This window comes from Chrysemys picta, chromosome 1, assembly GCF_011386835.1.
Source record: "Chrysemys picta bellii isolate R12L10 chromosome 1, ASM1138683v2, whole genome shotgun sequence".
NCBI classification, from domain to species: domain Eukaryota; kingdom Metazoa; phylum Chordata; order Testudines; family Emydidae; genus Chrysemys; species Chrysemys picta.
Window position 1 is genome coordinate 315,718,489 of NC_088791.1, and position 13,796 is coordinate 315,732,284.

The 13,796-nt window shown below is 48.5% G+C and overlaps 1 protein-coding gene across 4 annotated transcripts in view; it reads right to left on the reverse strand.

Moving 5' to 3' along the window:
* RNF17 (ring finger protein 17) overlaps window positions 1–13,796 on the reverse strand; it is a 238,012-nt gene that overhangs the window by 35,618 nt on the left and 188,598 nt on the right. For all 4 annotated transcript variants that reach the window (XM_042855146.2, XM_042855142.2, XM_008169321.4 and 1 more), the window contains 2 exons: window positions 9,164–9,289; window positions 1,608–1,664 (listed from right to left, as the gene is read on the reverse strand). In XM_042855146.2, coding sequence (XP_042711080.2) covers window positions 1,608–1,664; window positions 9,164–9,289 — 183 coding nt within the window. The remainder of the gene's footprint in view (window positions 1–1,607; window positions 1,665–9,163; window positions 9,290–13,796) is intronic.

Below are 13,796 nucleotides of genomic sequence, written 5' to 3' on the forward strand. Positions count from 1 at the left end.
ACCATTAGGAAAGGGGTAAATAATAAAACAGTAAATATCATAATGCCACTATTTAAATCCATAGTATTTAAACCTTGACTACTGTGAGCAGTTCTGGTCACCCTATCTCAAAAAAGATAATATAAGAATTGGAATAGGTACAGAAAAAGGGCAACAAAAATGATTAAGGGTATGGAACAGCTTCCATATGAGAGTAGATTTAAAAAAAGACTGGGATTATTCAGTTTGGAAAAAAGACTACTATGTTTTAGTCCTAGGCAGTAAACAAAAATTCATGGCCCATGACCTGTCCATGACTTTTACTATATACCCCTGACTAAAACTTAGGGGGGGGGGGGGAAGAGGACAGCTAGGGGGCACCGTGGGTGCTGGGGGGGGGGGCGGCGCAGCCGGTGCTTGAGGGAAGGGTTGGCGGGGTTGGGGCAGGCTCCCTACCTTCACTTGCTGCCTCCGCTTGGCCCCAATCCCCGGTTCTGCAGATCCCATTGGCTGGGAACTGCGGCCAATGGGAGCTGCTGGTGGTGCCTGCCAGTAGAGGTGGCACATGGAGCTAGAAGCTGAGGGAGAGGAGTTTCTGTAGACGTTCTGGGGAGCCTGCCCTAGGTAAGCACTGCCCCGCACCCCAACCCTGAGCCCTCCCCCAAACTCCTGTTGCTAGGGGCGAGACTGCCCCAGCAGCAGCCAGTGCAAATGTCCCAGGTGCTCAGGTGGCCCCTCGGCCAGGCACATCAGCTGCTGCAGAAGTCATGGAGGTCACAGAAAATCTGTGACAAACATGGAGCCTTACACAAGAACGAGGGATCACCCAATGAAATTAGTAGGGAGCAGTTTCAAAACAAACAAAAGGAAGTACTTCTTCACACAACACACAGTGAGTCTGTGGAACTCATTGCCATGAGATGTTGTGAAGGCCAAAACTATAACTGGATTCAAAAAAGAATTAGATAAGTTAATGGAAGAAAAGTCCATCAATGGCTATTAGCCAAGATGGTCAGGGATGCACCCCCACTCTCTGGGTGTCCCGAAGCCTCTGACTGCCAGATGTGGGACCGGACAACAGGGGAGGGATCACTTGATAATTGCCCTCTTCTGTACATTCCCGTTGAAGCATTTGGAACTGGCCATTGTTGGAAGACAGGATACTGGGCTAGATGGACCATTGGTTTGACCCATTCTTAAGTTATGTACTTTATTTGAGGCTAAGAACAAGAAGATACTACAGCAGAATAAAGCACTGATAATTAGGTGTAACTTCTCCACTAAAAGATAAAATAGAGGTACAGACAAGGCATTGGTCAACAGCAAATGCTAAAAATCAATCCATGGCTTCCCTCCCAAAGTAACAATACAATATATAATGTACTTTGCACTTGACTTAAAAATGGCTGAAATACTGAAAAGTCCATTTTAAAATTTTTCTTTAACAAGAATAAAGAAGGGTTTCAACCATTTCAAGAAGGAAGCAAGTCTTTAGGAGGGATCTGAATAAAACAGAGACTGGGACCTGGCACAAAAGGATTCGGTAAGGTAAGGAGTTTTAGTGATCAATTGTAAAAAACCCACAAAACCTAAACCCACCCACTCACACGCTAAAGATTGAAACTTACCTCATAGCTGATCTGACATTTATCCTCAAAACACTTTTCACTGTAATTTATTATTTCCTAAAAAGTAAGTAGAGTACAGTTCAATTTAGGTACCAGTGTAATTGGGGCCTTATAAACACCTAAAATATGTAGATAAAACACTTAGATTTTTCAGGTAATATTTCCTTAATTCATAATACATACAGGCTGCCTTGATTCAGGAAACCATTTAACTCCCACTGATATCAATGGGAATAAAGAACATATTCAAGTACTTTCATGAATTGAGGCTTTAGAACCTGATTCTGCAGTCTGCATTCAAACAAAATTTCCACCGAGTTCCAATGGGAATTTTGTCTGAGAACTGCAGGATTTGGCCAATTCATTAACAGAAAGGGAATCCATATATAAAAAATTGCAGTATTTTCTAGTAAGGATGGACCAACCCTCCTTGAACTTTGAGGTGTGATTGGTTACTTTCAACAACCCTCAAAAAATCAGGTTCCCTCTTGCACCGCTTCATAGCTTCTCTCAAAAACATGGCTGAAAATAGGTACCCAATAGTTATCTTCCAACAACTGTGCATTTTGGGGCACAACTAAATGGGAGAAGGGATGAAATGACTATAAGGTGGATGAACAACTAATTGAAAGACTGTTCTCAAAGACTAGTTTATCAATGGTTTGCTGTCAAACTGGAGAGATTTATTTCGTAGAGTCCCACGAGTAAGTCCTGGGTCTGGTACCTTTCAATATTTTCATTACTTGGATAATGGAGTGGAGAATATATTTATAAAACTTGTGGATGACACCGAGCTTGAAGGGGTTGTTAGGATTTTGGAGGAAAGGATTATAATTCAAAATTACCTTGACAAATTGGAGAATTCATCTGAAATCCACAAGGTGAAATTCAATAAAAACAAGTATAAAGTACTACCTTAGGAAGGAAAAATCAAATGCACAACTACAAAATGGGGAATAATTGGCTAGGTGGTAGTACTGCTGAAAAAGATCTGGAGGTTAAAATGAACTGTGAATTGAACATGAGTCAACAATGTGATGCAGCTGCAAAAAAGGCTAATATAATTGAGGCATATATTAGCTGGAGTGTTGAATCTAAGACATGGGATGAACTATCCCACTGTATTTGGCACTCGTGAGGCCTCAGCTGGAGTACTATGTCCAATTCTGGGCTCCATATTTCAGCAAAGTGGTGGACAAATTGGAGAGAGTGCAGAGGATAGCAAAAATAAATAAATAAATGGCTTAGAAAACTTGACCTTTGAGAAAGGTTTTTCTAAACTGGACATCTTTAGTCTTGAGAAAAGAAGACTGAGGGGGACCTGCTAATAGTCTTCAAATATGTTAAGGGCTGTTATAAAAAGGAATGTGATCAATTGCCTTCCATGTCCACTGGAAGTAGGATAAGTAGTAATAGCTTATTCTGAAGCAAGGGAAATTAAGGTTAGATATTAGGAAAATCTTTCTAACTGTAACGGTAGTTAAGCTGTGGAATAGGCTCTCAAGAGAGGTTGAGGCATCCCCATCATTAGAGGTTTTAAAGAAAAGGCTGGACAAATATCTATCTGGGTGGTCTAGATTTACTTGGTCTTGCCTCAGCACAGGGGACAGGACTTGACTTCTTGAAGTCCCTTCCAGCCCTACATTTCTGTGATTCTCTGAAAGTGCAGAGCAGTGAGAATATAAAGTGGAGCAAAAACAAAGCATAGAAGAAAAATCTTGGCTTCCTCCCTCTCCATAGAGAGGAAATGTTATTCAGGATGAGGTGAGAAAAAGCCACTCCCCCTGAAGTTTCTGCCACTTCTAGAGAAACAAGATCAGAAGAAGCAGGGAGAGTTAGATATCTTACTGAAGAAGTGTCCTTAAAAATAATTTGAGAGTTTAAATGCTTTTCTGAAGTTAACTATTGTACCTTTTGGATGATAGTCCATAAAAATGGTTACTTACCTCTCGTAACTGTTGTTCTTTGAGATGTGTTGCTCACGTCCATTCCAACAGGTGTGCGCATGTGCCGCGTGCATGATCGCCGGAAAGCTTTTCCCCTAGCGGTACCTGTCAGGTCAGCTGTGGAGACCCCTACAGTGGCGCCTTTATGGCGGTGTATATATGGCCCTGCCGACCCGCCGCCTGCTCAGTTCCTTCTTGCCAGAATACTCCAACAGTGGGGAGGCGGCCACCGGGATTTGGAATGGACATGAGCAACACATCTCAAAGAACAACAGTTACGAGAGGTAAGTAACCATTTTTTTCTTCTTCGAGTGATTGCTCATGTGCATTCCAATAAGGGACTTCCCAGCAGTTACCCAGGGGGAGGTGTTGGAGTTCACCTGATCGCTGAGTGCAGGACTGCCCTACCAAAAACAGCATCAGAAACCTGCTCACCATGGGGTTACCGAAATGAAAGGTGAAAGGCCGAAATGGCCGCAAGGTGTGATATCGCTAACCCTTGGTGCTTGACATATAAAAGATAGTCCAAAATAATGGGAATTGGGGCTGATTGTGGCTCAGTTCCCCTTTGTCGAGACCAAATGGAGAAATGCTTCCACTTAGCTGGGTACGTGGCTTGAGTGGAGGATTTCCTAGTTCCTAACAGGACCTCCCTCACTGAGTGAGAGCACTGAAGCTCAAGAGGGTTCAGCCATGGAGCGTCCACACCATGAGGTGGAGGGACTCCAGGTTGGGGGGTTGCAGACAGCCGTGGTCCTGTACTGTGTGATTAGGGTCGGACAGAGAGGGGGCACTACAGGTCTGTCCACTGAGAGGTTCAGTAACATGGTGAACCAGTGCTGTCGAGGCCACACTGGCGCTATGAGGATCAAAGAACCCCTGTCCTGACGAGTCTTGAGGAGCACTCTGTGTATGAGGGGGAATGGCAGGAACGTGTACAGCAGGTGATCCGTCCATGACAAGTGAAAGGCGTCCATGGTGGAGCCTGGGCTGTGGTTCAGGAAGGAGCAGAACCTCTGGCACTTCCTGTTGCCCCGCATTGTGAACAGGTACATGTAGGGAGAGCCCCACCTCTGGAAAAATCGAGTGAGCCATGTCCGGTCTGAGGGACCATTTGTGTCCATGGAACGAGCGACTGAGTCAGTTGCCAGCTCGTTCTGCGCCCCCAGAGGGTGCGACGCCTGTAGGTGTATAGAATGGGCAATGCAAAAGTCCCACAGCATGAGGGCTTCCCGACACAGGGGAGAGGAGTGAGAACCACCCTGTTTGTTTATATAGAACATCGCTGCAGTATTGTCCGTGAGTACTGATATGCACATGCCCTGAAGGCGGGCCTGGACTGCTTGGCATGCCAGGCGAACCACCCTCAACTCCCTTACATTGATGTTCAGGGATAGCCCTGTATGGGACCAGAGGCCCTGGGTTCTGATATTGCCCTGATGTGCTCCCCAACTGAGCACCAAGGCATCCGTGACCAGGGAGAGCGTAGGTTGGGGCTTGGCAAAGGGTACTCCCGCACAAACCAGCAGTGGTTACCACCACCAGTGGAGAGAGTTGAGAATCCGAGGCGGGAGGGTCACTATTAAGTCCAATGGGTCCCTGCCCAGTCTGTGCACTTGTGCTAACCACGCCTGGAGGGGCTGAAAGTGCAGCCTGGCGTACTGTACCATGTATGTACAGGCTGCCATGTGCCCCAATAGTTTCATACAGTTTCTGGCCGTGGTTGTGGGAAAGCGGAGTAAAGGCTTGATAATGTCTGCGAGCACTTGAAACGCAGTTCCGGAAAGAATTCCCTTGTGTGCGTGGAGTCCAAGAGAGTGCCGATGAACTCTATTCTTTGTGTGGGTGTCAATGTGGACTTGGGCTCGTTCAATATAAGTCCCAGCCTATGAAACGTAGCCTTGGCCAGGGACATGTGTTCTGCCATCCATGCTTGGGACTCGGCCTTGATGAGCCAGTTGTCCAGATACAGGAATACCTGCACCTGGTGCCTGCGGAGGAAGGCTGCCACGACCACCATACACTTGGTGAACACCCGGGGGGCCATTGAGAGGCCAAATGGGAACACCCTGAAAGGGTAGTGGTGGCCACTGACCACGAATCTGACAAAGGGTCTGTGGGCTGGGATAATAGCAATGTGAAAGTACGTATCCTTCAAGTCGAGGGCAGCGTACCAGTCTCCCAGATCCATGGAGAGAATGTTGGTGGCCAGAGAGACCATGCGAAACTTCACCCTGTTTATGAATGTGTTGTGGTCTCGTAGGTCCAGGATAGGCTGAAGTTCGTCCTTGGCCTTGGGGATGAGGAAATAGCAGGAGTAGAACCCCTTGCTGCTGAATTCCTGAGGAATGTCCTCTATTGCCCCTAGAGCTGGGAGCGATTGCATCTCCTGTAAAAGGAGCTGCTCGTGAGAGGGGTCCCTGAAGAGGGACGGGAGGGCTGGAGGGAACAGAATTGGATAGAATATCATACCCCTACCATGCTGAGGACCCAGCGGTCTGACATGATCTGAGACCAAACATGGTAGAAGCGGGAAGGTCGATTCACAAACTGGGGGGGGGGGGGGGGGGGAATCCAAGATGGCTACTGGTGCGCCGTCCTCCGGCGCATCTTCAAAAGTTAGCCCACTGGCCCCAAGCCTATTTGGCTGAACCCTAGCCTTGGCGCGAGGAGGAGTGCGGTGGGCGCCTCCTATTATTCCTGCCCCTTCTTCTTGATGGATCTCGTCTAGGAGGCCCAGGGTAGAAGCGGGATGGGGGCTGAGGTGTAAAGGGCTTTCTCTGAGGCCCTAGGGTGCGTAGCCCCCGAGACTCCAGAGTCACACAAGAGTCCTTTAGGCTATTCAGGCCCGTGTCCTTGTTTTTAGCGAACAGGCTCTTGCAGTCAAAGGGAGGTGCTGTATGGTATTCTGGACCTCCAGTGGGATACCCAAAACCTGGAGCCACACGCTGCGCCTCATTGCAATGGCAGTGGCCATGGTTCGAGCCGCAGAGTCCGCCGCGTCCAGTGTTGCCTGGAGGGCGGTCCTAGACACCACTCTACCCCCTTCAAGGAGCGCACCAAACTCCTTGAGAGTCGGCCGGGATTAACTCCTGGAACTTAGCCAACAAGCTCCAGGAATTAAAGGCGTATCGGCTAAGCACTGCCTACTGATTCGCTACTCGAAGCTGGAGCCCACCAGTCAAATAGACTTTATGGCCAAAGAGATCCAGCTTCTTGGTGTCCCGTGACTTAGGTGCAGGGCCTGGCTGTCCTTGCCACTCCTTGTGGTTTGCTGCAACCACCACCAGAGTCCCCGGCTGGGGGTGGGTAAAAAGGTGCTCATAGCCCTTTTGCGGCACAAAGTAGCGTCTCTTGACCCCCTTTAGCCATTGGTGGTATAGAGGCCAGGGTTTGCCAGAGCACCTTCGTGGAGTTCTGAACTGTCCTTATGGGGGCAAGGCCACTCTAGAAGGACCCTCGGAAGTGAGGATGTCCACCATTGGATCCGCGTTCTCCATAACCTCCCCTGCCTGGAGGTTAAGGTTAACTGCCACCCTCCTGAGCAGGTCTTGGTAGCCTTTGGTGTCCATTGGTGGTAGAGTGGTAGATGTGCCCACCACTGCCTCATCCAGTGAAGAGGTTCCTGGGACGGGGTCTTCCAGCCCCTCTGGTTTTCTGGAGGTCGGGTCAGGTACCTCGGAGCTCCCCAAGACAAGAGGTTCAGGAGCCACCGACGTTGGTGGAGGAGGGACTGCGCTTGCCTGTGGCAGTTCAGCAGCCCTGTCTTGTACGGAGTCCTCAGGGGACCTAGGGGTGTAGCGTGCCAGCGATGTTGCTGATGGAGGAGTACAGGGGGGCTGACACTACAGATACCGGCCTGGATCCCTGAGCCTGGTGGTAGGGCCTAGGGGTCCAAAAGGGCCATTGTACTGGGCCCTGCCACTGGGGTGGCCAAGTGATGGCTGGTGCTGGTTGTTCCGCTGGCCTACGGTGCCGGGACCGGAGTGGCTGCTTCGGGAGACAGACGATTCGGCGTCCGACTCTGACGAGTATACAGTACCCGACCATGGGGGACCAGAGCCTGATGGTACCAGTGATCAGTACCGGGGAGACGGAGATCGGTGCTGCAACATCATGGGCTTCCCCCGATGATGAATCAATGGCGATGCTGCCATCGGTGCCGCGACGGATGTTGGAGCCATCCGCAGTGCCGGGCTTGACACCGCAGTTGTGCCGTTGCCGGTGCTACTGGTGGTGTCTGAGTTTGCGAAGCTAGGTACTGTGCCATCATGGCAATGAGGTCTCGAACTACCTCATGTGTGTCCGGAGTGGAAGGGAGGTCAAGCTTTTCCTCCAAATCGTCCCGGGTAGGGGAGTCCATTCTCACCGGATTCAATGGCTCTGCCACTCGGGCCGGAGTCAACGGCACCGGTTCTTGAGCACCAGACCGAGGGTGTCCCGCCGGAGGATGCACCCCACTGGAATCCCCCCTCGGTTTCTTGACAAGGGAACATCCCCTGTCTGGTTTCTTTTTCTTTATGCGGCACCAGGAACGTGAACGGTGACGCCTCATGGTACTGGCCTTGCAGGCTGGGGAGCGGTGCTGGTGCTCGCTGGTGGAGACCTTCCTCGATGCCGGGACATCCCACACCGAGGCCAGTGCGCTGCACACCGAGGATGCCAGTGTCGGCTCTGGCTGAAGGGCCGACTCCATCAGGAGGAGCTTCAGACGATAGTCCTGCTCCCTCTGAGTCCAGGATCTGAAGCTGCGGCAAATTGGGCACTTATCTGTTTGATGGCCCTCCCCGAGGCACTTGAGACAGGTGGCGTGAGGATCACTTGTGGACATAGGTTTTGCCCACCACTAGCACGCCTTAAACCCCTGCAACCAAGGCATGCCCTGGTGCCGGGGAGAGTAGAAGGAGGGGAAGCCCCCTAAAGTAAGCTAAACAGATCTACAACTATTAACAACTAACTAACCACTATTCACACAAAAACAAGGGAACCACTAGGTAACGCATTTGCAGATACAAAAGACTGAGCTGTTCCAACGACCGTCATGAGCGGTAAGAAGGAACTGAGCAGGCGGCGGGTCAGCAGGGACATATATACACCGCCATAAAGGTGTCACTCTAGGGGTCTCCACAGCCTAACCGACGGGTACCACTAGGGGAAAAGCTTTCCGGCGATGGTGCACACAGTGCATGCACACACCTATTGGAATGCACATGAGCAATCACTCGAAGAAGAACTGTAAGTTTTATATCAGTTTAAAATAATAAATTCATTAATAAAATTTAAAATTAAGTAGCTATCATTTTCAGTACAGTTATCACTGTTGCTATGGATGAATTCAAGAGCAAAGAGTTTGCAATTCCCTAAGAATTTCCATGTCACTTTGGCAAGAAGTTGTACCTATGTTTTTTTCTACTTGCAAACTATGCCTTTGACATTGCTGATTTATACATTTTTAGACATTAGTAACATACAACAAACCAAAAAGGCATTAAAGTGTGACAAAGTATTAATGACAATAACCTGGGGGGAAGGTCACAACCATAAATTGATTAAATGTTTAATCTTTCAGAGCCACTAGAGCAGCAAAAACAAAAAATAAATCTTACTTACCAGATTTGATATATCCGGACAATCTTCAAAAATGCAGTATTTGTGGTATGCCATAAAGGAAGAAAGTGACATCCCATCAAAATAAAGATTAACAGATACTTTGCCCCATGGATTATCTGGACGTTCCTGTTTGAATAAAACAAAGTAGACTACTGCCATAATGCACATAACATCATGGCTGAGATTTTGTCAACATAATAGTAATGAAAGAGGAAATGACTTACCTGTAACTGGCAGTTCTTCAAGATATGTGGTCCCTATTTGTATTCCAAACTTGGGTGCACATGTGCGCCATACACTGAAGCAGGAAGTTTTCACTAGCAGTGTCCACTGATGTGCATGATACGTTACCTCGTGCTCCAGGTGAGGTTAAGAGGCTATGCAGGGAGACGGTCCCTCAGTCACCCTCTTCGCACTGAGTAGCGCAGTCCGTACCAGAGGGGACAGTGAGTGGGTATTGGAATACAAATAGGGATCACGCATCCAGTTACAGGTAAGTAATCTCCTCTTCTTCTTCGAGTGATGGTTCCTATATGTATCCAAATGCAGGTGAGAATCAAGCAAAGCTCAGCTTGGAGGCGGGTATGAGGACAAACGAGGTATCGCTGTCTGCAGGACAGCACAGCCCACAGCTACATCTTCAGTCGCTCCCTGGGCGATGGCACAGTAGGTGGTGAAGATACGCACAGAGCGCCAGGTTGCCACCTGGTATATGTCTTGCAAGGGGATGTCCACTAGGGAGGCGGAGGTAGCTGTACGTGAAGCAGTGGGCTGTAATCCTGACTACCTGTAGCACTCTATGATGCAGGTAGAGATGAACTTCGACATGAGCTGTGAAGAAAGGGGTTGGCCTAGCAACCTTTCTGCAAGGGCTATGAAAAGGCATGGAGAGGTGCAAAAGAGCGGGTCCTGTCAAGGTAGAACACAAGTGCACAGCGGACATCCTATGAATGCAGAGTCCTGCCTGTTGGAGTGAAGTATGGCTTAGGATGGAAGACCGGGAGATGGATTGACTGGTTGAGGTGGAACTCAGAGACCACTTTTGTGAGAAACTTAGGGTAAAGATGCAACAAAACTTTTTATGGAAGTTTATGGGGGAGGTCAGCCATCATGGCTCCCAATTCGCTGACCTGCCTAGTGGAAGTGATGGCCACAACAAATATGACCTTCATGGATAAGTGTGAGAGGAAACATGTGGCCAGGGGCTCGAAGGGAGGTCTGATGAGGGCAGAAAGTACAAGATTGAGGTTCCAGGGGGGAGTTGGTTTAAGGACTGGTGGGAAGTGTTCATCAGCCCTTTCAGAAAGCAGGTGGTGGAGGGGTGGGAAAACACCAAGTGGCCATCCATAGGTGGGAGGAAGGCACTAAATACCATAAAGTGGACTTGGACTGAGCTGAGGGAAAGGCCTGAAGTCTTTAAATCCAGGAAGTAGTCCAGCATGGTGGGGACGGAGACATCACTAAGGGGGAGATGCTGGCATTGCACCCAGGAGGTGAAACGCTTCAATTTCACAGCATAGTAAGCCTGTGTGGAAGCTCATATAGGTGAACATGATTTGTCGGGGAAGAGTCAACATAGTTTTTGTAAAGGGAAATCATGCCTCACCAATCTATTAGAATTCTTTGAGGGGGATCAACAAGCATATGGACATGGGGGATCCAGTGGATATAGTATACTTACATTTTCAGAAAGCCTTTGATAAGGTCCCTCACAAAAGGGAAACAAAGAGTAGGAATAAATCGCCAGGTCTCAGAATGGAGAGAAGTAAAAATTGGTGTCCCCCAGGGGTCTGTTCTGGGACCAGTACTGTTCAACATATTTATAAACAATCTGGAAAAAAGGGTAAACAGGAGGTTGCAAAATTTGCAGATGATACAAAACTACTCAAGATAGTTAAGTGAAAAGCAGAATGTGAAGAGTTACAAAGGGATCTCACAAAACTGGGCGACTGGGCAACAAAATGGCAGATGAAATTCAATGTTGATAAATGCAAAGTAATAAACATTGGAAAACAATCCCAACTATACATATAAAATGATGGAGTCTAAATTACCTGTTATCACTCAAGAAATAGATCTTGGAGTCATTGTGGATAGTTCTCTGGGAACACCCACTCAATATACAATGGCAGTCAAAAAAGCTAACAATGTTCGGAATCATTAGGAAAGCGACAGATAGTAAGACAGAAAATATGTTGTCTCTATATAAATCCATGGTACGCCCACATCTTGAATACTGCATGAAGTGGTCACCCCATCTCAAAAAAAAGATATACTGGAATTGGAAAAGGTACAGAAAAGGGGAACAAAAATGATTAGGGGAATTGAACATCTTCCATATGAGGAGAGATTAATAAGACTGGGACTTTTCAGCTTGGGATTTGATAGAAGTCTATAAAAATCAAGACTGGTGTGGAGAAAGTAAATAAGGAAGTGTTATTTACTCCTCATAGCACAAGAACCTGGGGATCACCAAATCAAATTCATAGGCTGCAGGTTTAAAACAAACCAAAAGAATTATTTTTTTCACACAAGGCACAGTCAACCTGTGGAACTCTTTGCCAGAGGATGTTGTGAAGGCCAAGACTATAACAGAGTTCAAAAAAGAACTAGATAAATTCATGGAGGATAGTGGTTACTAGCCAGGGTGGGCAGGGATGGTGTCCCTACCCTCTGTTTGCCAGAAGCTGGGAATGGGCAACACGGGATGGATCACTTGATCTTTACCTGTTCTCTTCATTCCCTCTAAAGTACCTGGCATTGGCCACTGTCGGAAGACAGGATACTGGACTAGATGGACCTTTGGTATGATTCACTATGGCCATTCTTATGTTCTCGTCTGCTGCTTAAGTAGGTGATGTACCGATGTCAAGCAGGCATTGTTTACATGCAAGTCCCATCCAAAAACCAGGCTGTGAGGTGAAGCGAGCCTGGGCTGGGATGTCAGATTCTGCCCTGGTGCTGGGTGAGGAGGTCTGGCAGTGTGAGGAAGTAGATTGAGGGGTGGGGGGAGAGTCTGAAAACCAGAACTGTCAGAGCAAAAGTTATCAGTAGGGCTGTGGCTCAATTTCAACAGATCCTGCGCAGTATTTGGGAAAGGAGGGGAATAGGGGAAGGCATAGCAGAGACCGTCCCACCACAGAAGAAGGAGAACATTGCCCTGGGAATTGCGCTCCATGGTCCCCCAGGAGCAGTAGAGGGGAAACTTGTGTTTTTTGTGAGTGGTGAAGAAGTCCCAGTGAAGAGTGCCCCAGGCATGGCAGACAGAGCGGAGTGGTATGTGTAGCTCCCACTCTTAATTGAGGTACCAGGTCCACCCGAGTGTGTCCGAAGAGAGTTCTGCACTTGCAGGAGGTACGCTGCATCGAGTAGGACATTGTGGTGGATACACGAGTTCCAGAATCGGATGGACTCTGCACAAAGTGACTAGGACTTGGTGCCCTCCCGCCTGTTTACGTATGCCACCGCAGTGGTATTGTCAGAAAGGAGCTGAATGTGGAGAGCTCAGATAAGGGCAGGAACATATGGCAGATGAGGCGAACCCCGCCTGCATCTCCAGGATATTGATGTGTATGTGGGCTTCATGCTGAATCCAAGCCCCTTGGATGGCATGGCTGCCCAGGTGGGCACCCCAACTGGCTAGGGAGGCGTCCGTGGTGAGGGTGGTGGTTGGGAAAGGAGTGGCAAAGGAGGTACCTATCATCACTTGAAAGGGTTGGTCCACCATGTGAGGGAGGCCTGGACTGGACGTGAGACAATCAGTGTGGTGGCCATGTGGTCGAAGTGTGGTCTGCAGACGGATAGGAGCCACAGCAGTAGACAGCGCAAGTGCAGATGGGCATGCAGAGTCACATGGGTGCAGGCTGCCATATGCCCACAAAGAGACAGACAGCGGCGCACTCTGGTGTGTGAGTTGTAGTGTAGGGCCATCAGGGCAGCGAAATATCCTGCCAGGAGAAAGACCTGAGTTGCTACAGAATCCAGGCATGCTCCGATTAAGTGGACTGTCTGCATCAGGATGAACACAGATTTCTCCTCATTGAAACAGACGTCAAGCCGTCGAGAGTGGTGAGAAGACAGCAGAGAGGACGGATGATCAATGCCATCTTGGGGAGGCACCAGAAGCCAGTCATCTAAGAAAGGGATCATAGAGTACCCCAGTAGTCTTAGTTGGAGCAGCCATGACCACCAAGACTTCAGTGAAGACTCTTGGGGCCATCGCAGTGTCAAAGGGGAGAAGTCTGAACTGGTAGTGCTTGTCGCTCACGCGGAAGCAAAGAAGCCTGCGGTGGCCCAGATGGATGTCGATGTGGTAGTACACATCCTTCACATCCAGAGCTATGCCTCCTGGGAAAGGGAGGGGATGATGCAAGTGAGTGTCACTATACAGAACCTGGTTTTCCTAATATATATATATTGAGTAGTTGGAGATCAAGTATAGGGCAGAGTCCTCCTCCCTTTTTCAGGCTGAGAAAGTACGGAGAGTAGAAGCCCTGGGGACTGGGGGCGGTGTCGTGCAGGCTCCTGATACCAAGGGTAGGTGACCTTGTATGGGGCATAGGGAGTGTGACCGGAAAATTGGTCTCTGTTGCTTCTGACAGGGTGTCAGTGTATATGAATAGGTTAAAGAACA